Source organism: Rissa tridactyla, chromosome 1 (genome assembly GCF_028500815.1).
Source record: "Rissa tridactyla isolate bRisTri1 chromosome 1, bRisTri1.patW.cur.20221130, whole genome shotgun sequence".
Taxonomy (NCBI): domain Eukaryota; kingdom Metazoa; phylum Chordata; class Aves; order Charadriiformes; family Laridae; genus Rissa; species Rissa tridactyla.
The window spans coordinates 36,822,067-36,846,219 of NC_071466.1; the positions used below are offsets into that span (position 1 = coordinate 36,822,067).

At 42.4% G+C, this 24,153-nt stretch overlaps 2 protein-coding genes across 12 annotated transcripts in view; one reads left to right on the forward strand and one right to left on the reverse strand.

Moving 5' to 3' along the window:
* The window catches only part of NAA16 (N-alpha-acetyltransferase 16, NatA auxiliary subunit), a 71,276-nt gene extending 68,987 nt beyond the window's left edge, over positions 1 to 2,289 (reverse strand). For all 6 annotated transcript variants that reach the window (XR_008464724.1, XR_008464729.1, XM_054190336.1 and 3 more), the window contains exon 1: positions 2,192 to 2,289. Coding sequence is in view for 4 of the 6 variants with exons in the window: in XM_054190336.1 (XP_054046311.1) it covers positions 2,192 to 2,245 (54 nt within the window). In the remaining 2 variants the exon portion in view is untranslated. The remainder of the gene's footprint in view (positions 1 to 2,191) is intronic.
* On the forward strand, positions 1,726 to 22,000 carry MTRF1 (mitochondrial translation release factor 1). 6 transcript variants are annotated; one of them, XM_054190405.1, is made up of 10 exons: positions 1,726 to 2,267; positions 9,993 to 10,448; positions 14,285 to 14,376; positions 15,248 to 15,353; positions 15,563 to 15,670; positions 15,762 to 15,934; positions 17,114 to 17,231; positions 18,571 to 18,707; positions 20,325 to 20,423; positions 21,773 to 22,000. In XM_054190405.1, the coding sequence occupies exons 2-10, from the start codon at positions 10,013 to 10,015 to the stop codon at positions 21,893 to 21,895; spliced, it is 1,392 nt and encodes a 463-aa protein (XP_054046380.1). In that variant the 5' UTR covers positions 1,726 to 2,267; positions 9,993 to 10,012; the 3' UTR covers positions 21,896 to 22,000. The 6 variants fall into 6 exon arrangements, with proteins under 6 accessions (XP_054046380.1, XP_054046360.1, XP_054046369.1 ...); XM_054190385.1 differs by having other exon boundaries at positions 1,726 to 2,246; XM_054190394.1 differs by lacking the exon at positions 1,726 to 2,267 and adding an exon at positions 2,341 to 2,826.
* Positions 22,001 to 24,153: the final 2,153 nt, after the last annotated feature.

Below are 24,153 nucleotides of genomic sequence, written 5' to 3' on the forward strand. Positions count from 1 at the left end.
TTCCTCATATCTGTTCCGAGTGATTAAATCACTACATGCTTATAAGGTCTTACTATACAGCATCCTACATAATTCCCCTCTCTCCCTACAATTTTTAAAATGCCTATAGCATCCCTAATAATTTCGAGTATGCTGACAGCGCCAGAGTAGGCAAAAGCTGCTTCAATTAGAGAAGAGCCTTTAGCACTACAAGCTGTATTACTACACTAAAATACTCTGAAATATGTCAATCAACCAAAGGGTTCAATTTGTACTATTTAGACAGTAGTATTCCGGAGAGAGTCATGAACAGGCAAAGCTAGAATAAGTAATAAGAAATTAAATTTCAAGAAGTATCAATACATGAAGTAACCACCTAACAAGTAAAGAAGTTTGTAATTAAAACTTTGGGAATTGTAAAAAATTCCCTGGTGCTAAACAGCACCAGTTAAACCTTCTGAAGGTTTTAGGAAGCAAGTAAATTTCCGTATCAGCTTCAATGAAGTTCTATGCATCTCTTTTCCTTGCCTAAGCACTTATGTTTTGTCCAGTGCTTAATACAGAAAAAATAAAGCTTGTCTAAAATAAGATCTCCAGAAAAGCGCTTCTATATTTCAGTTGAAAAAACTTCAGAAGTGACTGCTACTGTGAACTTGTTTGCTACTAGTAACAATAATCACTTAACTGTTCTAATATTAGTCACTTATTTTTAGCAGAGAGAAAGAGGAGTGCTAGAATGACTTACTAAGATGCATACCATAAGCATGCAGTAAGCAACAAATCACCATTAAGAACCATTAAGTCTTAAAATCTGCATACTACCCAAAGCAGGTAAAAGAAAACAGTTCTGAAGCACCTGCCGAAATGCACCAGCTACGTACAGAGTATACAGGCTTACACACACTGCTTGTTTTGAGCTCAGTTTCCTGAAGACAGAGTGCCCACCTCTCAACCACAGAGTTACTGAAACTAGCGTAACAAATTCCCATATAAGTGAAGAAATTTGTGCCTGCCAACAGATTACCACTGTGCTGCATAGACCTCCTCTGCCTGCTGACTAGCAAACTGGCACAAAACGCCTCAACTTTATTGAAGCCAGAATTCCATTAGTAACGCACTGAAAAGCTCAGGAAAGGGGGGATCTGGTGTTTTGTTGTCGGTTGTAGTTTTTTTTTTCCCCCCTTGGGAGGCTGGGATGCACCTCAGTGCGTTTCTTTCCATAACGAGTTAGCACTATGAAATATACAGTGATTGAGTAGAAACTTACAGCTAAAGCGAGCTCTTCCTTTAAAGTTACCTCACAAACACCAAATGTCCTTTGCACCATTAAGTATCAAAGAGCTGAAGCAGCCCAAGATAATAATTTAGTCAAAGTAGCCCCCCACATAGAAGTTGAGACAAGTCTACAGGGTCAGGACACTTTAATCTGCCAGACTTCTTCAGCTACACTTCGGATGGCTCAGCAAACGAGCTTTAATCGAGTCCCTGTACTAATAAATTATGTTCTTATGGGAAGTGAGGCACCTATGGAAACCAACTTAGCAACACCAAATCCCTGCTACGCTTCCAGCCTGCTTCGAGGTCTTCTCCCATCCTCCCGGGGGCGGGAGGCCGCTGCGGCTGAGTGCCACGCCGAGCCCTGAGCCGGATCCCCGGGGTGTGGGGGGGGTGACAGCTCCCCCCACGCCCCAAAGCCGCCGTCCCCAGCCGTCCGCAAGCCCCCTCAAGGCGCGGGTTCGGGCCCGCCTCTGCCAGCAGGGACGGGGAAGACGGAGCGGCGGCGGCCCGGAGCTCGCCCCGGAGTTACCGCCGCGGGCGGGGAGGAAGGAGAACCGCGGCCCCGGGGAAAGCGGCAGCTGGTTCCCTCCCTCCTTCCCGCCCTCGCCCGGCCGGGGGCGACACCGGCCCCTCCCGGCCTCCCCCCCCGCCAACAGGAGTGAGAGGGGCTCGCCCGGCCTGCTCGGCGGGCCCCAGACAAAGGAAGGAAACGGGGACGAACCGGGACGAGGAGGCGCCGGCGGCTCCCTCACCGGGCGAGCGCGGCCGCCGCATCCTCTTTCGCTCGGCCAGAGCCAACTCCGGCAGCGGGCGAAGTGAGGCGCGCCGCGGGTCGGAGGGCACCGAGCAAGGCCAGTGTGCGAGCGGAAAGAGGAGGGAGAAGCGCCGGGGGAAGAGAGAAGATAGAGAGAGAGGAGCGCGGCTGGTAGCTCACCAGGATCCGCTTGAAGAGGTTGCTCTCCTTGGGCGGCAGCGGCACAGACGGCATGGTGCGGGCGGCCCCAGGGCAGGCACGACAGGAGGAAGGGGGGGTGGGGGGAGGGGGGGGTGTCGGGGGTGGCCCAGCGGCTGTCGGTACGAGTGAGGGGAAGGGGAGGGGGAAGAAGAACCCCGGACTCGGCGGCGCGACTCCTGCCCGAACGGCGGCGGCGACTCTTTAACTCATTGGCCTGCACCGCCCTCCCCGCCGGCTCCCCTCAGACGCGGCGCGGGAGCGCGGCCCCTCTGCGCAGCTGCCGGGGGAGGCCTCGCCGGCCCGCCTGACGCTGCAAAATGGCAGACGGGGTCCCCTCCGCGCAGGCGCACCGCCGCCAGGCGGCCACCCGCTGCTTCCCCCCCCTCACACATACACCCTGCTCCGTGTCGAGCCGGGACGTGAAGGGGGGGGATCCGCCAGGGCGCGAGGGGGTCTTCCGCGGTGCCTCGGCCTCTTATCCCCCGGCGTGAGGGGAGGTTTCGCTGTTGGTCGGCCCTGAGGGGAGTTACCTGCCGCGGGCCCAGCCGGCGGCCCTGAGGCGGGGAGCCCTCGGCAACGCCCCGAGGGAAGCAAGGGGGCTCCCACCCGCTGAGGTTTGTCCCAAATCCCGACTCCCGCTCGCCCGGCTTGCGGCGGTTTCTAAGGCGAAGGGGGTTTTTGCAGCGGTTTGGCCTCCTCCGGCCGCGGCTGGGTGGGCAGAAAGTGTCCTTCTGTGTGGTGGCCGCCCTGCTCCTCTACCCCTGGTAACCCAGTTGTGGTGGCCGCCATCCCACCAGCTCGCTTTAAACTGGTTATTTCGGAGAGCCAGGCTGCCTGAAAGCCTTGGGAGGGATTGCTGGAGGAGAGCAAAGTCTGTACAAAACTGTAGAGCTTTGAGCGGCTGCTGGCTCGCTGTGCCCAGGCTGGTAATTTAAGGAAAGAACAGCAAACTTAGCAGTCAGACTTCGAGCAAGCGGGGATGTCATCTATTGCGTTTAATGCATTTTTCAGCAGCTGGTTATGTAAAGCTTCGCAGCGCTGTCGTGCCCGCTTAGAACAGTAAGTGTTTATTTGTGGCTTGGCTCCTTCGCCAAAGGAGGTTTAAGGTCTTTTGGAAATAATTTTTTCTTCTCGTTATTCCCAGAAATCGTTCTTAAATGAATCTTTGCAAAAATTAAAAAAAAAAAACCAAAAAATAACCAACCATAAACACCAAACCCACATGGCCTGGGGCATTTGCTTAGAAGGAAAACTAGTTAAACTGTCAAGGTTACAACCAATTAAAAAGGACCATCTTACAGGGGAAAAAAAAATTAGGCAGCTTCAATTAGAATCTCTGTTTATGTAATTACCCTTTAAAAATATTAATTATATTTTGGTATGTTTTAAAAGGATATTAATTTTGTAATAATGTGGTTATCCACCTACTGTCCCAGATGATGAACATGATAGATACCCACAGTAAAGCAAGTGTGTGGAAACTAGTCTATAACAAGAGCTAATTAGAAAAGCTGTGTACTTAACATATTTTATTTGGTTACACATAAAGTAGGTGACTGTGTGACTGTGACAGCATCCCAAGCAGCATGTCTTTGACTTGGCCAGTGCTGAAGCTGATGGACATGATAGCTGCTTTCCTTTCAGGCGAAAAGAGGGAACAAGAGAGTGGACATTTTCTCGGAAGAGAGTAACCTGGATGATGGCCGAACTTGGGGACTAATAATTAGAAAAAAAAATAATACTGTGGTAGGCTTTGGAAGCCTCCTGAGATGAAAATAGCAAGGGTGAGGAGAATGTTAAAGCAGCACAGTGTATGCTTTCCCGGTTCCTCGTAGCTGAGCATCAGTTTATGGCCACTTTTTGTAGATGGTGGTTCTTTTCGGTATTGTTTTGTTAATCTGTTTAGATGTATGGTCAGTAATAAGTTTCTTTGTAGAAGGGCTATCTTTATTGTGTTTATTTCTCACTCTCTTGTTCCGGCATGCTTCTAATCATGGGTCACTGGGTCACTGACAGCAGTATGGGTATTTTCCACATGCTGTACCCAATTCACTGTTCTTTCTGCTACATGGTGGAGTACTGCTGTATTCGGTATCTGATTTTTTTCAAAGCAGGAGTACTGTTGACAAGGATGGCCAACTCGGCTTTGCCCTGCTGCGTTGTTTTCAGAGCCTGGTTGTACCACAGCATGTATTCGGCACTGTTTATAACTAGTTGAAGCCTAGACTTTATGAGCTCTAGTTTTCTGTCTTAGCAAAAGGCATGTTATGCCGCCGGCTGGCTTGAGTGATAAAACAGATGCATCTCTGAGATGGTCAGGCAAATATCGTGCTAGGTGGACCTTTGGTCTGAAGCAGTAAGGCTATTCTTGACAGCTAAAGATCTCTGTTTCCTGCTAGTCCAAATACGGGAAGGGATGCTGTCTGAAAATAAACAAATTGCAAATAAGAGGCAGGGCTTCGATTTGCATTTAGACATGTGTCTGTATTAAAAATCTGTGTTAAAAGCAGCAAGAAAAGGAAAGCAAGGAGGCAATAAAAGAAATGTTTGTAGGCTAGCTGGGAGAGAATAAACAAAGAAGGGAGCTTTTGGGGGAGGCAGAGCTCTAGTTAAAAGTGAGGTTTGGGATCGCAGTCAAGAAAACTTCTTGTCGTTTAATCCCACTGTGCTGGGCAAAACAAAGCTCTTTCTACAGGCTTTGTTAATAAACAGGACTGTATTCGAGACGCGTATGGTTTTGTCACCAGTTTTTCCTTCAAACAGAAAGAATTCAGAAGTCAGTTGACAAGCTATTTGGGTTGAAAGGGGGGAGCAATATTAAAGTGATATGTACATTATAACAACTGTGTCATTTTGCCAGGTCTCTCACGTTGCTCCATGACCTGTCAAAATCACTTGGTATCCGTAGAAGTTTGTGGCACGGTGCTTGCAGATCGCTAAACCCGGTTAGGGCCCCCTGAGCGAAAAAGGGCCTCTGTGTGGGCAGGGACAAGCACATTGTAAGGCCTGGAGCCTGCTTTGTCTCATGAGCCATTTCTTTACCTCCAGTTTCTAAAGCAATCGGTCCTGAAGCCCTGAAGCCTTGCTGTACTTCTGTCACTCTTCCCTTCTCCACCCGATGTCTCTGTGGGCTGCCATGGTGGCTGAGGAAGGCAGTGGCACCCTGCCCCAAGCAGCCTCCATCCCCAAACCTCTGGTCCTCACCAGCTCCGTAGGCAGCTGCTTCAGCCACGCAGGTTTTAAGGCATCAAAGCAAACCATGAAGGAGGTGGAAGGACAGATGGCAACGGGATTTCCCATCCTTCATACTCAGTTCCCATATTGCATTCTAAAAGCATATGGTAAATATGGGGAAAGGGTGTTATCTTATATGCTTTGAATATGAGATACATGGGTTAGGTCCTGTGCTTGATGGTGTATCTGGGAACCCTGCTGACAGTATGGGGTCCAGCTCCTGTCTTGGCCATGTGGTCCCTGCCCGGGCTGCTGCCTGGTAGGGATGGCTGAGAATCACAATCATATTTAATCAGAGGCTTTAATGCAAGAACTATTACTGGCTAGAGTAGAAGTTTATTTGATTTTCCTTTGCCTACCCTCTTCTCCTAAAATCAATTTTTTAGTTTGTGGTTTGCTTTCATGTTCTTACTAGCTTCTCGGTTGTCCTCCCATAGATTACCTTCCCAAGATTTTTAAGTATCAGATTGCATACTTAGAGTCCCAATGCAAGGATAATTTTATTATTTCCTTTGACTGAGGTCTAAGTTGCAGCGGCAGAAGAGTGAGGGGTGGTGGGGACGGTGTCTGGACGGTGGCGTTGCACAGCGCAGCCCAGCAGGCTCAGGCCTGGGGAAGTGCCTTGGAGCTTTCAGGGTGCTGTTTGCTGTGGCCCCTTTGTAGATTGGATCTGCTCTGGGGTGGGTCCTTTTCTCTGGAAGAGCCTTTTAATTTGTCTGCCTTACCTTTTGTCCTGGGGGATGGAGCAGAGCCAGAATCTGTGCTCAGATCTAGACATGCCATTAGTTGTCATTTAGGTGCCAGTGAGGTTTGATCCAAATCCTCCCTATCAGTCTCATTTTCGGTCTTTTGGAGTATTTACCTCAGCAAACCCCATAGATGCGATATGTGCCAAACACCAAATTTTTACCTTTTTAAAATCCTGTTGATTGACAGTAGCTGGGAAGAAAGAAACTCAGTGCACAGTGGGTTTTCAAGCATTTACAGCGGAGCTGAATTTGCTTAAATATAAATGAGGTGGGGAAAGTTACTGGAATAAAGCAAACTTCAGAAGAAAGAATGGCTTTTCAATTCAAGTGTGCACCTATGGGAAACATAAAACAGTCTCAAGCAGCAGAATTTTTCATCTTAAATGTTTGAATACATTTCCCTCCTGTAGCATATATAGCAAAGAGTAAGTAAAGTGTATTTTTAGGTGATTATAGGCATAAAAAGCCAATGTTACTTAAGTCTTTTTAAAATGCAAATATAATTAGGGAGGTAGTTGTATAATCTGTTTAATATTATCTATTAAAATGTGCATATGCATAGTATGTTTTAAAACATACCTTATTAGGAAGCTGCAGCCCATTAGTGGAATGATAATCTGAATGGTTATATGTTTATTAACATTTTATAACTGATGTTTGTCTTTAGTAGCATAGTAATAATTCATTTTAAATATAATTCAGTAGGGAGCTTTGACATAAAGTGGAACTTAATGTTGTTTTATGCAAACTTCTCTGGAATTAGCCTTTGAATAACCAGATTTGAAATGATGTGTATTTTCAGCCCACGTTTTGGGAAAATACATGGAAGAGTGTATGTAATAGAACAGCTTAGAAGTTGGAAACAGAAGTGAAATATTCCCAGGTGTTGTTACTCTTGCCCTTTCTCCCAATGCATTGCTGAAGTCAGAGTGTGTTACTGTGAGGAAGATACAGAAAATTAAGAGCTGTTTTTACGGTCGCATTCCCCATTTTTAATTTGGGGGCTTGCATTTCACAAAGCCAAGCAAAGCCCACCTTTACTGACGACGTTGCTGGAGCGATGCGGGTAGACCTTTGGTAAGGGTACCCCGTGCCCCTGCAGGCTGGCTGTGCTGTGGAGGGCTGGCCAGCTGGTCACGCAGGCCTGAGCCGAAGCTGAAGCATGCCGGGAGTCGTGTTTTTTAGCAGGCATGCTGGGACTGGGAGTTTTTCCGCTTTACTTCCTGTCTGCCATGGCCTCCTATTTCGAGGTAGGATCCATCTGGCGCCAATGCGTGCAGACGGTGAGTGCCAAAGCTCCTCGGTGGGTGATGGGGAGTGGATCCCCCCGTGTCCCACACAGCCGCTCTCCGCTGCTGCTGCATGACCTCTGCCTGCTCCTGCCTGCTGCTGCCTTCCGCGTCCACCCGTAACCCCTGGAATGGGGGAGGGCTGCCGGGGGACTTGGTGCACAGCTTTTGGGGGGTTTGCTCTGGGTGAGAGGCAGAGGTGTATGAAAAGTGGCCTCGGCAGCACGGCCTTGAGCTGTTCCTCTTACAGCATGCTTTGAAATACATGCTCCTTCCGTGTACCTACATATTCTTACATGCCTGAATTAATTTGCATGAGGTTAATGGTGTCTTAGAAATGATTTTTAAAACCTCGTAAAAGTGGTCACAGCATTAATAACGCTTTCTTGTCTGGAAATTTTTTTTTTGTTATGTAAGTAACATAACTAAGTTATATTGTAATAAGACAATTACAGTTGTCACTTTTGCTTACTGGTTTTGATTTGTGAATGTGCACAGGGTAATTTTGTCACATAAAGAAGTTACTAAAATCTGGTGTACTATAGTACAAATCTGTTATTATTTGAGTACATTGCTTCTTAACTATGCCAGTAAAAAAAGATTAATATAATTAATATTTTCTATAAAGATTTTACATTTTTATAATTAATATTTTATATTATAAATTAATTTATAATAAATATTAATAGTAAATATATTGAATTTATTAATTAATTAAACAAGATGTAAAATTAATATTTTAAAAATGAGTTAATGATGGTTAGCACTTGACCAAACCCCCATCCCTGGAAGTGTTCAAGGCCAGGCTGGATGGGACTTTGAGCAGCCTGGTCTAGTGGGAGGTGTCCCTGCCCATGGCAGGGGGGTTGGATCTAGATGATCTTTAGGGTTTCTTCCAACTCAAACCACTCTATGATTCTGTGGTGGGCCATGCAGGCCTGGAGCAATTCCAGTACCATCAGCAGAATTAGGTCTTTTGGAATTGAGTCTACACGTGCCTGTGAGCAACTAAGCCCAGGATTGTAAATGATGAGCCTGATTTGTGCCTTTTGCTGTGTTGCTGGTGAAGGGAACATGATCCCTCTGCTACAGCCAGCTTTAGTCACTAGAAGAAGCCATGAGGGGTATCGTTGGCTTTCTGTAAATTACAGCAGTCCTGAAGATGCCACTGAGGGTTCAGTACCACCTGCTGGCTGGGAATCTGTGGAAGGTGCAGAAGTACAATAAAGGTGCCTCCCTCCTTCTGTAGGCAGTAAAACAGGCATCCTGGCTAGCAAGATGCAGTACTTCTGGTTTTACTGCATATTGCTTATTAGTCATTGTGGACAAATGGATGAAAGTAAATAGGGGAGGATAATGGGTGAGTTGAGTAGTCAGAATGTCATAGTAATTTGTTAATAAAATGCCTGAAGATGCACAGAAGGTCTTGTCACTGATGAGTAAAAAATAATTGTGTCAGAAAACTGAAGTGTATGTTTCAAGGAGATCCTGCTGCAAAAGTTTCATACTCTCATTTTCTTGGAATCCACTTTTGTAAAAATCAGTAGACAGATGGGATTGTGGCACTGGCAGAGATATTAAGGAGTGCTTCTTTATTTGTCAGACCTTTTCTGTGTGAGTAGTCCTAGAATAAGAATGATTTCACTTTAGTCCTCTTGGTAGACCCTTGCACTCCAATATACATTTTTAGAACATAGTAAGAATTCATAGTGTAGTTTGCAATGTTGGTGTTATAAAATGAAGAGGGAAAAGATCTTTCCTAGAGCAACAGTGATGCTAAAGGGAGCCTTTGTCCTGCAAAGCTGTAGGCCAAGTGTCTCAGAAAAATACAGGGGTTGCATTTCAGAGTACTTACTTTTTTGGACAGAAAATATTTATAACACTTATATGTAAATATATCATGGCAAGGAGTACATGGGACATAAAGTGCTGTGCTTATGTCTTACATAGTACATATATGCATGAGTAATTTATTGCAAGTGTGTTGTAGTCCTATTGACTAATCTGCTGCAAGGTCAGTTCGATGTTCCTAATGTCCTCCTGCCAAAGTTATATCTTGTTATGGTAGTGGGTATAACTTTGCACATTAGTTCTGCACATTTCATACATTCTCTATGTATAATTCTGCACCTCTTCTCTGAGCAATATTTTTTTTTCACTGGTAAGGCATGAAATAGTTGGATTTTTCCAATGAGACATATGGAAAAATAAAGCTGTTGTCTGAAAAGCCACATCTACAGTAGCTTTTTCACAGCATAAATAAACTGAGGAGGAGGGGAAGAGACCTTTTCCAGCCCTCAGTCAGTGTAATGGTGCTGATAAGTGTTCCTGTTTTAAACCAGGACTTTTATGCTGGTTTTGTCCATGACAGTTGCATTTGTGTTGGTGTAATCAAGAATAGGATTTGGCCTGATGCAGTTCTTGTTCGGTTGTGGTTTTTTTTTAATAGAACACGCTCTTTTACTAGAGAATAACAGTGGTCCATGTACTGTCTACTTTTAATTTCAGGTGGTGGAAAAGTAAAAAAAATGAAGCCTTTCCATAGCGTCTGTCTTTTTAAGAGCCTGCTTGCCAGTTGCTACTGTCATGGTCAACTTCACAGCTGTCTTCTCCCTCCTCTTGCAAAGAAGATAACTTATGTGGTGGGACTGCACAAGTGTGGATTTTGGAGGCCAAAATCTTTGTTGGACACGTCTAGATTCACTCTGTCTTTTAACAGTCGGCATAGGAAAAAACATCAGGATTCTCGAGCGTTGTGGAAGCATGAGGCTGTGCAGAAGTATCTGGAGACTCTAAGCAAAGAATACCAGCAGATTAGTCATCTGTTAAATGCTGACTCAATAAATGACTTTGAGCAAAGAACCCTGCGGAAAAGATGTGCCGATCTGTCCCCCATTGCAGCTGCATTTCAAGAAATCAAAGAGGCTGAAAGGGAAGGTCAGGAGTTAGAAGCTATGTGCAGAGGTAAGGAGCAGACGTCTACTTACTTGTTTCAAAACAGTAGCTTTGCTTGCGATAAACTTCGTTGCCCAGGCTTTAAAGAAAGCTTTTAAGTTAGTTAAGCCAGCCCTGGAACACTCTGGTCCTGCCTGCTCCTGAGAGCCTGCATGCTGCTAGGGCTTTGTGCATCCGACCAAATCCTTTCATTTTTCATCTCACCTCACTTCAGTTTGAGGTCTTCGTATAGTCAGCTTGGGAGAGTAGGGATCGTCTGGAATTTCAGGGCTATCCGTCTAGCAGAAATAGTTTGAAAATGTTTGTTTTAAGAACCAAGAGCAGTGTGAGCTGAAGGAGGAAAATTTAGTGAGCCTAATACATCTGATAAATGCAGACTTCACATGTGTTATTTAAAACGGGATTCCATCTAGCCAGGTCATTGATACTTATTGAGTAAATTACATGAATTTTCATTATGACATGCATTGTCAGATTCCAATTTAAATGGCAAAAGCTAATATTTCTTTGAAAATGTTTGAATAGTCCTTCGAGGAATAAAAAATGATGGTTGCCTAAGAAGCTGTTGCTTTTCAATTTTTCAATACTCTGCTACAATAGAAGTTGGGGTAAAAAAGAATTAAAAATTGTCGCTGTTTTTTATACCGTTCAGGAATAAGAAAGTACGCAGGGAGTAGAAGAGTTTACACCACCAGTAACGGTGCAACATTTTGACAAAAAAACATTGTTAAAAGTGTGAGGAGGTGCACAAAGTAGGAAAGAAAAAATGTCATCCATTCTGCTACATGGTATTAAACCATGAGAGGAGGTATTAAGCCAAGAGAGGGGAATGCTGGCCTGGAGAGAATGGGGTTTACATTAAAGAACTGAAGCAAGGGAAAAACAAAGGACAGGAGAAAAGCGTAGTCAGCAGTGTAAATGGAGAAGTATGAAAGTTCATGGTGTTTTTCAGAGAGAATGAAGGGTTATTGATAAAACAATAAATGCCATGTTGAAATAAAGCTGGTAAAATGTTTAGAAAGGTAGAAAACATTTGTGTTCTTTAGTTTTAGAAATAAATAATGTTTGTGCTTTTGAAAAAAACAGTGGTTATTGAAAATGTTTTAATCCCCACCCCTCTCAAGTTCCCTGCATTGGAGAAAGAGGAAAAAGAGTGAAGGTGAGAAGGGACAAAAATTTAAAACTGAAAAAGAAATGTTCTTGGAAGAATTAGAAAGTATTAAGAAAACACTGGAAAATTCATACTTCAACTTAAGAAGGCTATTTTTGGATCAAGTAAACATAATGAAGAATTTTTCTAATTCCATAAATTATGATGTGGATGAATGGAGTGAGTTCTAGTTGAAAGAAGGGAAATGAAAAGAATGAAGGAAAATTACAGCCAAGAATTTAATTAAATGGAGCCAAATTATTCTATCTGTACTGTTTATCGTGTGGCCAATTTAAAACACAGGTGTTCCCTTCGTTTGACTGCTCTTTGCATTCCGTTTAGCTCCCTAACTTATCCTCTTCTCTGTAGTTCCTCACAATTGCTTTAGGATTTTATATTTGCAACACTCAGTGAAGGAGAAAAATTTTATTTCCTGGTTTGCCACTGGTGATGTGAATCACAGGGTAGATTAAGTGAATTCTTAAAGGTCAAGTTTGCAGGGAGGTAGGAATAGGATGCCAATCCTTTGAACCTCAAGCTCGTTGGTCACCACCAGACCATTCTTTCATCTCTGCTGACAGTAGTTAATTTGATACTGTTTATGTAACTAATCAATAATGATGCTTTTTGGACCAGCTAGAAGCGTTTGATTCAGTACGAGCTTTGAGTTGGAGTCATGACATACTGGTCGGGAAATTTATACAGTTCTTGCCTTATGTACAGGGGATGCTAGTTTCAAGTGTTGATCTGACATCTTTTATTTAAGGAAAAAAGACCCAGGGCATAAATGCAGAACTGTGATATGGAAGAGCTGCTGCTGTCCTTGCCCAGTGTACAAAGCTGGTTCAACATCCCAGCCCATTTAGTTCTTAAAACTCTCTGATGGGGCCACCAGTAAATGTCTGTGTGTCTGTGTGTTAGCTGCTGTGAATGGGAACCAGGCTCCAGATGCCGAGAGATGTGTAGCCCACGATCCTTGCGCCTGCCTTTGAGATACCTGATTTCTGCCGCAGAATCCAGAGCTCAGGCAACTGGTAATGCCAGGCGAGGAGATGCATTCAGCTGCTAAGTGACTGGTTTTATGCTGCATCTGAGGCAAACCTATGGTTTCCAAGCTGGCCAGAAGGCATAGGGCTTTCTCCTTCTCTTTGTTTCTTTCTTCCTTTGCTTGCACTCCCAGCTGTTCATTTGTGCTGGTGATTGTTCGGTTGTAAATTAAATCTAGTTCAGCTTGGCATGGTAAAATACATGCATTTATTTAACCAGACCTGCTTTTTTTCTTTTGGTGAGTTGAATTGGCTTACGTTCTGGTGAGCTGAGTGACAGAGCCACTCCTCAGCTGGTGGGAAGAAAGATAAAAAGGAGAGGATAGTCCCTATTTTGGTAGTGGCAGGTTTTCTTTAACTATTGTAAACTGGAGCCTCCATAGCAGAAGAGGGTTGGAGCTTCTCCTAGCTTTACCTGAGAATGTTTCCTTGTCTGGTAGTAAGCTTTAAAATGTGGAAAGGGGCAGGCTAATCACAGAATCATCAAATAATTCAGTTTGAAGGGGACCTCCGAAGGTCATTTGGTCTGATGTCCTACTTAAAGCAGGACCAGTTAGAGCAGGTTGTCCAGGGCCTTGTCCAGTTGAGTTTGGAATATATCCAAGGACAGGGACCCTACAACATCTCTGAGCCCCTGTTCAGATGTCTGACCATCCTGAGGGTGAAAATAGTTATCCCAATATCTAATCAGAACTTCCCATATTCCAGTTTATGTCTCCTTTTATCATGACATACAGAGTCTGTCTCCATGTTTTCGTCTTTCTCTTAGGTAGTTGTACACAACAATAAAACCTTTCCTCCCTCTGATTTTCTTAAGGGGGAACAAACACAATTTTCTCAGCCTCTTCTCATACATCCTTTGCTCCATCAGCCCTTGGTCATCTTGGTGATTCTCAACTAGACTCACTCCAGTATTTCTATGCCTTTCTTGTACTGGGGAGCTCAAAACTGGACACGGTAGTCCAGATTGTAGTCTCATGTGCTGAAGAGAGGGGAAGGGAATCTCCTTAAGCAAAGCAAAGAGTCAAAGTGAGGTCTCCCACATCCTGATGACTTGCATCCATAACTCCCACGTCTCGGTGATCTCTTGAGTAGCAGGAGGCAGAAGGTTAGAAACCTCATTATTATCATCATACCATTATTTGTAGTGCTCACCTTAATGAGTTGCCTAAGAATTGTGGAATATATGGGTGTATCTGGGCAAGCCTAGAAACAAAAAATTTTGCTTCATGAAAAAATTGTAATACGGGAAACTGAGGCACTTCTTGTCTGCAGGCATGTTTTTTGGCATATTTTGTTAAATCAGTTTCTGGGTTTACCCCTGGACTGTCAATCTGTGTAACATAACCATCACTATAACTGAGATTGAGTAACTGTCCCGTGGGACTGGCATCTATTTAATGCAGACTTTGAGCCCTAAGGTAGAGATTGAGAGGTAAGATATCCGCTACTCCTTCAGCATGCGTGAAAAATCTGATCATTTAGTTAGCAGTATGCATCCTGGTTTGGGCTGCTCTTCTTTGATATTTCATACTGGCAAAATGCAACTGCAAGCTTTTATGTGCTGCAGTGCATGCCTTTGATCAGCTGTATTTCAGTTTGCTCTAAGCTAGGTGACATGGGCTAACATCTGTTCCTGTTGAATTTAGAGCTAGACAGCAGAGATGAGAAACAACTTCTAGAGCTTGCCTTAGAAGAGAAGGAAACCCTGGATAAAAAAATCAACATGTTGTGCAGAAAGGTGAGCCTGAGGTAAAATTATATGGCTTTGTAAATAAAGTTGTCAGAAAAACATTCCTTTGTGATCTTACCAATAGCTTCTGACACTTGCATTTAATGAAATAGAAGTCCAGCCTCTCTATTCTCCCTGAGAAGAAGCGGCAACATTAATTACTAGTAAGCTTCTTGCTGACGACTGTGTCTTAGAAGCTTATTATTTTAGTCATTTTTCATTGCTTGCTTGTCTGTCTGCAGATGCTGAAGGGAATTAAAAAAGTGGCAAGTCTGTGCTATTGAGACCTGACATGACATCCTAGTAACTGTTTGTGGCAGCAGGGCATGCATTCTTGAAAGATTTCTGATTGGAACTTGCAGTCTTTCATTTTCTCTTCAGCGGACAGCACTCCATGGGTGGGGAAATTAATTATAAGCAGAGAAGCTGAAACGATTCAGTGGAGAGCTCAATATTTGGTCTCATTTCTATGTTCAGATTGAGATAATATGAAATGGGACTTTCTGAAAAATAAGATTAATGTAAAGATTGGCTGGGTTATAGCTAATAACTTTGTGTTCATAGGTAGTTGGGGCTGGAGTGGATGACCTGGTACCTGACTTTGCGGGATCAAATTTTCAGCTAGCTTTATTGTGGATGCACCAGCATATCCCATTTCCACTCCGACTGCACTGAGTTGTAATGGCTATTGCAACTAGTTGCAACTAGTAGGACTAGTTTTCAGTCCTCCTTACCAGTTTGCCAAAAGAAATCAGTGGTTGTGTGTGGTCAAGCTGTGGCAATTGTGAAGGCCAGCCGTAAATTTGATTAAGAGGAGATACAGAGTCATGAAGGAGATAATGACATTCTGTGTTGTTTTGGGTTTTTTTTTCCTTTTCAGCTTTTCCAGCTTCTAGTGCCAAAGGAAAAATATGATAGAAGTCATGTCATATTGGAAGTGACAGCTGGCAGAACAACTGGAGGTCAGCAAAGTTCCTACAGTAAAGGTTGCTTAAAACCTCCATCCAACTTTATTAAACCTCTTATGGGTTATTCTTAATGCCTTTTTTTGTACTTTAATGGTATAAAGTAATACTTTCTGAAGAAGAGTGTCAATCTGTCTAATGATTGTGGTTAGAGTTGCGGCTAAATCTAAAAACCAGTGGCTGCCATTTTGTGAATTGCTTTTTATGTTGTAGTGCCTTTATATTTTTAGGAGACATCTGCCAACAGTTCACTAAAGAAATGTTTGAGATGTACCAGAACTATGCAGACTATAAAAGCTGGACCTTTGACATTGTGAATTATACGCCGGCTGAGATAGGTACAGTACTTCTTCAGACATTCCACCAAGACAATGAAATTAAAAGCTGTGTTTCTGTGCTATATTTGTCACACATTATTTGTCTCTCTAGGTGGGTTGCATCACGCCGCTGCTCATATTTCAGGAGATGATGTCTACAGGCATCTGAAATATGAAGGAGGGACTCATCGAGTCCAGCGAATCCCTGAGACAGGCCTGTCATCAAGAATGCAGCGTATTCACACTGGGACAATGTCAGTTATTGTCCTCCCTCAACCAGAGGAGGTAAAATAACTGTTAATCAGGGTGACGAGGTGGTGTATCCCCGCTCACTCATTTAGGCATTGGAATAGGTGTTTAAAATGATGTTACTGTTACTGTTTTGAGATTTTATTGATACCCAAGTGCTTTGTGCAAGTTTCAGCAAGTGAACCACAAGTTCTCTGACTCTGAAAGGCAATAGTCCTTGGCTTTGTACCTTATGTGTTCAAATGGATCATCAGAAGCAGCTTTGCAGAGATTTGCTATTGCCTGAAATGACATGTAAATCAATAATTGCTTCAATGAGTATTCCAGTCCCAACACTCACGAAGCTGACTGCTATGAGTAAGCCAATTTTAAATTACATCATGTAGTAAGACGGGGAATATATCCAAGAAAATATTCAGTGTTGCATAGTAATGTGATTCTGCAGGTCTTTTTTTTTGGTTTGTTTTTGTTTCATTCAAATTATTGGTGTCCTTCTCTGTTAAACCAAGGACTTTGAATTTGAGTGAGTGAGTGTGTTGGCTAGTCTTTGTGAGATCCCGGTGATACCGGCAGTTCTCACTTAAACCAGCAATTTACACACAAAATAAACAAAACCAGATCCTGTAGGCTTTCCCTGCACATTCTCCTGCTTCCTTGTAATGCTTTCCTTGCAACATTGATCAGATCTGAATGTTCCTTTCCTATCCACTGAGCTCAAACTATGTTCCAGGTCATCATGGACTCATGTTTCCAATGTTGGATCAGGATACACCCAGTTTTTCCTCAGTTATATGTTTTTAAGCAGTCTTGCAAGAATAATTCTGGCTTGACTCATGGACGAGATCCTTGCACAAGATCCTTAGAAATAGTTTTTTGTTATTTGCTTATTTCTTAGTCTCCCTGCCAAAGCTAGTGGTTTTACACAAAGTTGTTGATTTTGTTTTGTTTCACACACACACACACACACACACATACATTGTTTTGTGAAGCACCTGGAGAAAGAGTTTGAAAAAATAAGTTAGATATTTAAAGCATCACTCGCTTTGCGGAGATATTTGACATTGCATTTTTTTAAAGTATAATAATTATAGCTGTTACTTAGGAACAGTTGTAAAAGAGCAGGTTTTTGAGGAGTGATTTTTTTTTTTCAACGTTGAAAAGACATTCAAAATATTTTTAGAATAAGTAGAAAGTAGTAATTTTCTTTGATTCTAGGTTGATGTTAAAGTGGATCCCAAAGACTTGCGTATAGATACATTCAGGGCCAAAGGAGCAGGAGGGCAACATGTTAATAAAACCGATAGCGCTGTGAGAATTGTACACCTTCCCACAGGTAAGTCTGTCTGTATTTCGAAATTCTAATGAGCCTAAATCTGCATCCTGAAGAGAAAACTTGTCATCCTGCAAGTTGGCTCTTAGAGTGAGTTTGCAAGGTTGGACCTTATAGCAAAACGATGAAGTAGCACCTTCTTGTTCTGCCCCTCTTACAGCAAGGCAACGTGTGAGAAAGGGGTCATGGACCAGTTGCGCAATGGTCAGCATGTTGCTATTATGCCAGTTTTATCTTCAGAGGGAGTATTTAATGAATAGACTGTCTTCGAAGGATGAAAGAACAAATGGAGGGTGACAGGGATGGGATGGAAGATGTAAATAATTCGTGCTGTGTGCTCTGTACCTTCAGAAATAATGGCCATTGGCAATCCAGGGTGCACTTTGCCTGGCTGCAACCTGTGTAGTTACGTGGCTGAGAAAAAAGAAGAGTTGAAGGTTTTCACTCAGTACTAGATAATGCTATCATATGTTGAATAGGAAGGAAAATGTATGTGAATGGGAAGGTAGTTTATATACTGGACCACTCTGTCTTTCTCAGGATTTTTTTGTATTGAAATTCTGCTGTCTGTCCATATTGCCCAGGGAGGCTGTGGATGCCCCATCCCTGGAAGTGTTCAAGGCCAGGCTGGATGGGGCTTTGAGCCGACTGGTGTAGTCAGAGGTGTCCCTGCCCATGGCAGGGGAGTTGGAACTAGGTGATCTATAAGGTCCCTTCCAACCCGAACCATTCTATGACTCTCTGAAATTCCGGTAGTGACCTGAAAACAGCTGTTTCCTATATGCCTTTTTATTTCAGAAATCAAATGAGAAGTAAAAATAAATACTATTTTTTTTAAAGACCTTTATTTTACTTTATTTCATTATTCATAATTAAGTTCAAGACTCTCCAGTATTGTTTAGACACCTTGCTCTGCTAGAATATTGAGTTTTCTGGTCTCTAAGAGCTTGTCTAGGCTAAGACTTTAAAAACTTGTGTGACACTGTTTTAAACATGCTTCTGTAGACCGTGCAAATTACATTTTTAACATGTGATAGCTAATTGGAGTGAATCCATTTTCTGGAGGGAATGTCAGAAACTCATTTGCTTCATGAAATTTTAAAATATCCCTGACTTTTCTGTAGCACTGAACAAAGCCGCTGATGCAGCTGAGAAGAATTTAAAAACATACTGATGTTTCTGGCCAGTGTGTTAAAATGACTTTTTATCCTACGGCTGAAAGGCCCTACAAACCAGCACTCTAGAAGGCTTCATTTGCCTAATGTGTTAGAATTAATTTAGCTTGTTTGTTCTTTGCTATAATGGGCTTTTGATCTGAGCTCTCTTGAATCCCTCTGTAAAGGACTAGCGGTTGAGTGCCAGCAGGAGCGATCACAGCTTTTGAACAAGGAAATAGCTCTGCGGACACTGAGAGCTAAGCTGTACCAGCAGGTCATTGAAAAACAACTAAGTCAAGAGCAGAGTGCCAGAAAACTGCAGGTGAGAACACGTGATTGCTGAAATTTGGAGAGGGTGCTCTGTGGTAGATTTATTTCTGGTCTTTTTGAGTGACAGTGACAGAGCAAATGAGTGTGTGTGTCTGACCAGGTGTGCTTGCAGAGGGGAGTCCAGTATATCAAGATGATAAGTCTGCTTTGAAATGGTAAATCCGTTTTTTACTTATCCCAGTTCAATGCTAGGGTAGACTTTGCAGACAATGAAAAAGAAACATCACCTGTAGCTGGAAAGAAAAGAGTCAAAAGACTGTAGCTGGAGTTATCCAAAAGGCAGCACTCATCATCATGTATTGAATCCCCCCGACTAAGGCCAGAGTTACACAGTTAGAGCAGCAGTTAAAGAGTTACTCTCCATGAAAACTAGGATCAGAAGTTCTCAGAGTTGTATTTTAACCTGTTTCTAAAACAAAGTATTCGATAAGATCATACAGAGCTTTTGAAAGAAACAAGAATATAAACAATCCTGCCACTTCGCAGTTGGGTAACAGTTTATTTGCTATGGGTTTAGGTAACATATTATGGAAGAAGCAACTTCCCTGAGGGAGTTACCTCAAGTTATGCTGCAAAGTGTGCTTTTCTTTCTCTTTTCCCATTCTTCGAGTATTTTCCCATCTGTGGTGCAAACTTCAACAGTGATCAACAGGAATAAAAATACTTCAGAATTACAGAATTATTCAGTACTCCAGAATTTCCTTCTTAGCTATTTAATCACTAATTTCAGGTTGCATTTAAATGTATTGTTCCTGCAGATTATTAACTCAGCCATTGTAAGCAGTGAGCCGTTTGTCTTTTGTTATTATCTTGAGAATCTTCAAAGCTGCATAAAGTACTTAGATGTAGTACATTTATATGAATACTACAGAAACCCAGGCAAAAGTAAATTACCTTTTCTTTCAGAATATATTCGATAAATTCCCTGTTTTGCAATATACATGTGAGTACAGGTGAAATTTTCAAAAAAGCCCATTGAAGTAGACACCTGTTTGTCTAAGCAATTTTTAGCATTTAATTCTCCACTTTAATAAAGCGTTTAACCCCACAACAACGCTACATTTGGATTTCTGCTTTAAAACTTTTAGAATTGCTTGCAGTCTTGCACTTTACCACTAGAGGACTACTCTTCGTAGTCTCAATTTAATCCTCTTCAGTGCTAATTTCTGGCAGCCAAACGTTAGTGGAACTGCTTTGCCACAACGTTGACTGTGCTGCTTCTGTTGTTACTGGTGCCTACTCTCCTTAGCTTTTGTGGGAGCTACAACCCTCCAAAAAAGAAAAACACACTTAAATTTTTGAACTAAGGACATGTATAGACATATCTCTTGCCTTGCATGGCTTTTGAGAGTTATGTAGTTCTTCCAGCTGCAGAGCTGGAATAAAAGTATACTGGAGGATGTAAAATCTTGGTCTATGATGCAAAATATCAAACAATACAGTTTAGTAATGCCATGATATTTTACAAAAGCTGTCAGTGACCACTAGGTTTGTAGGTGAAACAGGCTGATCTATTAAAGTTTATTCTGTTTTAGAGTAGTAGTTGATTTTTTTATTTTTTTTTTTAACCAAAATGTAGTAGAATTTGTTTTTTGCTGTTTCACTACAGTTGGGAACAAGAGCCCAGTCAGAGAGAATTCGTACTTATAACTTCACCCAGGACAGAGTCACTGACCACAGGATCTCGTATGATGCACGCAATATCAAGGTAATGGTTTCTTATGAGAGTTTTAAAACTTACGACGCTTATGTATACCATATGAAGAAAAGTTAAACCTTGTGAAAATGATTTAATATATATGAGGAAATCAAAGTTCTAGTTGTGCTCTGACAGAACATCGTAGATTTAGAAAATTTAAACTTCCTTTCCTGCCTTGTTGTAGGGTAGTGCTAAAGGTGACTGGCACAGGATATAACTCGCTGTTCTACTTCTCTGCCTATTTTTCTCCTACTATATAAGTGAAAAATGATCCCGCATGTAGTCCTCAGTGAACTCTGAGAGTCCCTTGGCCAAACTGGGCAAGTGACATTTGAGGTTCTTGAAGCTTAGTACATCCAAAAGAAAAACCTGATGCAAAGGACTTTTTTTATTTTTGCCTTAAGCCAATCTTTCCTCCTCCTTCTAACAACGGAGTGAAGAAAGAGAAAAACTTTTCTCTATGTTTGCCTCACAAGCCACAGTTAAAAAAGCCTGAAACCAAATGCTTTCTTTTTAAGATTGCCTGATGTCTTATTTCTGAGTAAATCTTTATTTAAGGCTTGAATCTTATTTATTGGGTTCTTTTACAGGGAAAAAAGTACCTAGTAATGCATTTTTCTGTATTAAATTTATGAAAATGTTTTTAATTTGAGGACAAAATTTAGGGTGACCCTTCAATATTTTGGCTTAGGTATCCAGTTTACTGTAAGTGCTGTTGCATAAGAAGCAACACTTTTTGAACTGTACCCACAGCTGTCCTGGGTAACTACAGAGAACACAGGGCATGTGGAATATTTCATATTTCGTGGAGTGGGGAATAGCTACACAAATACAACGGTGGAGGAGAATGGGAAGAATTTCCATCACTATATAAAAATAACTTTTGTTAGTCAAGCTTTTCAGTGTTGGGAACTTGTTACTTTTCTTGAGTGAAACGGAAACGGTCAACTGCCTAAGAAAAACTAGTTAAGCTTTGCTTGGAAAGCGAACTAGTTCTTGGCACGAACAACAGTATTTGAATTAGGTTCTTCAGTCCTGGATTGTTCTTGCTGGGAGATTTTCATGTAAACCCTTGCGTTCCATGAAAGCATGGCAGGAGGGCACTGATCGCTCCTCTTGTTGCTGCCAGAGGCACCGTGCTTTTCACAGGCAGGCAGCAGAAGTCTTGGGGGCTGCACATCTCACTGTGTCGGTGTCACACAGGGAGCTGCGGACACCAGCAGGTGGATGCGCTAAGATAAGACTCCAGGCAAAGTGCATTCCAGGAGCTCCTCGTTTGAGTCGTCAGCGTTGCAGAATAATACTGATGTATGCAGTCAGTCATGCTTTTGTCTGTTGTTATTTTTTTTTTTCCATAGGAAATTCTAAGCGGGAAAGAAGCACTGGATAAGCTGATCAACAGACTACTGGAGTTTGCAGAGATAGAGGCTGTCACCGAATATCTAGAAAATCTGCAGGCTTTAGAAGGAGGAGGCTGCTGAAGACCTTAGGTAGAGTTAAAGCAGAAATGTTGTGTTCAGTAGCAAAATAAAACGAATGCATTTGTTAGATGATAAATGGATTAAAATCCATGCCTCTCTTTTTCACTGTGTGATACTACTCTTTTTTTATATATATATATATATATATATATATATATATATATATATATATATATATATATATATATATTTTGGTGCAAATGGGTTGAATTTATTACAGCAGCCCTAGCAGAAAAGAACAACCTTGGAGTACTGTGTGCACGTACCTTCTGTCTTGACAGCGTGGCTTTGCTAAGCTATTTCTTCTCTTGACCATATTCAGCTGTAAAGATACAGAATCGTGGTCATGGAGCAGAATAAATACAATGTATAGTGCACGTTTTGTTTTGGGGGTGGGAGATGTTCCCCTGCAGGTGACAGAACCTAAGCTCCCCCAGTATAGTCTAGAATATGGCCTCATGAATAATACATATTTTTATCCATTGATTGGGTGAGCTTCCTAAATTTAGTCCCTTAAAGATAACTCTGCATTATGATGCTTTATTTTTTAGAGTGAACACGCAAAAGCAAAGGGAGTGGTGTCAGGCAAGGAGCCAGAATCTTAACAGAGAAGCCTGTCAAGCTTTCTTCCAGCCATTCTTGGGTCAGCTTAGAGTGGGTCTGGACCACATGCTGCCATGGAGCGTGAAAGTGCGTGTTTTAGTTTCAAATTAAGTTGATGAGATTCTGGAAGGAGTTTAGCAGTGATAACAGGCAGCTCCCTGCTTTTTGGCAGAGAAAACAAGTTCACAGTGTAGCTGCATTTTAGCAAATCGGGAGCTCTGGAATTCAGTTTCTGCCTTGATGTCTTTGGGAACGTGTGCCTGTCTCTGAGGGCGATCCAGATATAGAATCATAGAATTGTCTAGGTTGGAAGGGACCTTTAAGATCATCTAGTCCAAGCTAATACTGACAAAACCACCACTAAACCGTGTCCCTAAGCACCACACCTAACCCGTCTTTTAAATACCTCCAGGATGACAATTCCACCACTTCCCTGGGCAGCCTCTTCCAGTGTTTGATAACCCTTTCAGTGTAGAAATTTTTCATAATATCCAGTCTAAACCTCCCCTGGTGCAACTTGAGGCCATTTCCTCTGGTCCTGTTGCCTGGGAGAAGAGACCGACCTCCACCTTGCTACGCCCTCCCTTCAGGTAGTTGTAAAGAGCGAGAAGGTCTCCCCTCAGCCTCCTTTTCTCCAGGCTGAACAACCCCAGCTCCCTCAGCTGCTCCTCGTAAGGCTTGTGCTCTAGACCCTTCACCAGCTTTGTTGCCCTTCTCTGGACCCGCTCCAGAACGCCAGTGTCTTTGCTGTAGTGAGGGGCCCAAAACTGGACACAGTACTCCAGGTGGTGCCTCACCAGTGCCGACCGAGTACAGGGCCCAAGTATCTGTAGATCGCGCTTGGCTTTAGTAGGACTTGTGTTCATGTTTTCACCGAAGCGCATGTTGCGCGGGATGCTGTAGGCAGTCAGGAGTCGTACACAGCAATTTGGCAATACTCACGTATTTTCACGTTCCACAAAAACACGCAAGGGCTCTGCCCACCGGGGTTGACTTGCTGGATCACGGCATGCTCTTCTTATCCTGCTTTTCCCAGATTATGCTATAGAGCTGCTCTGCACCGTCTTTTGTGTGTGAAGAATCAATTCGTTGTTAACGATTTAAATGACGCCTCGTGGTTGATTTATATTTACATGTTTATTTTGTAATCACGAATGATACAGGACTGAGAAAATGTCACCTATTTTAGGAAAAAGAATTATTTCAAAACTGAGTTCTAAATGGCATAGGTTTTACTACTGTATATATAACAAACAACAGTTTTAATTTTATTCAGCTATATTAAGAAAGACAATTTGTAGCAGGAAGAAAGCAGGAAAACTATACTCAGGTTCTCAATTCTGGATTTTTTTTTCAGTTCTTTTGTGTGTTTGCACATTCTTATCAGCAAGCTTTGTCTGACAATTTTTGACTTGCTTCCAACACTTTAATTACGAAAAGCTTTTGTTTTTTGTTTGTTTGTGAGTTGTTATTGGTTCTTTTTGTGTTTTTTGTTTTTTTTTTTTTTAATTTATAGTACTCTAAGTCAGTCAGGAAACTTCTTACCACGTGACTTAGAGTCATTTGCACACTTGAACTTTGACTACTTGCAGAAAGCAGTTCAGAAAAAAAAAAAAAGACCTCCAGGAAGATACACAACTCAGCTTATACTTACA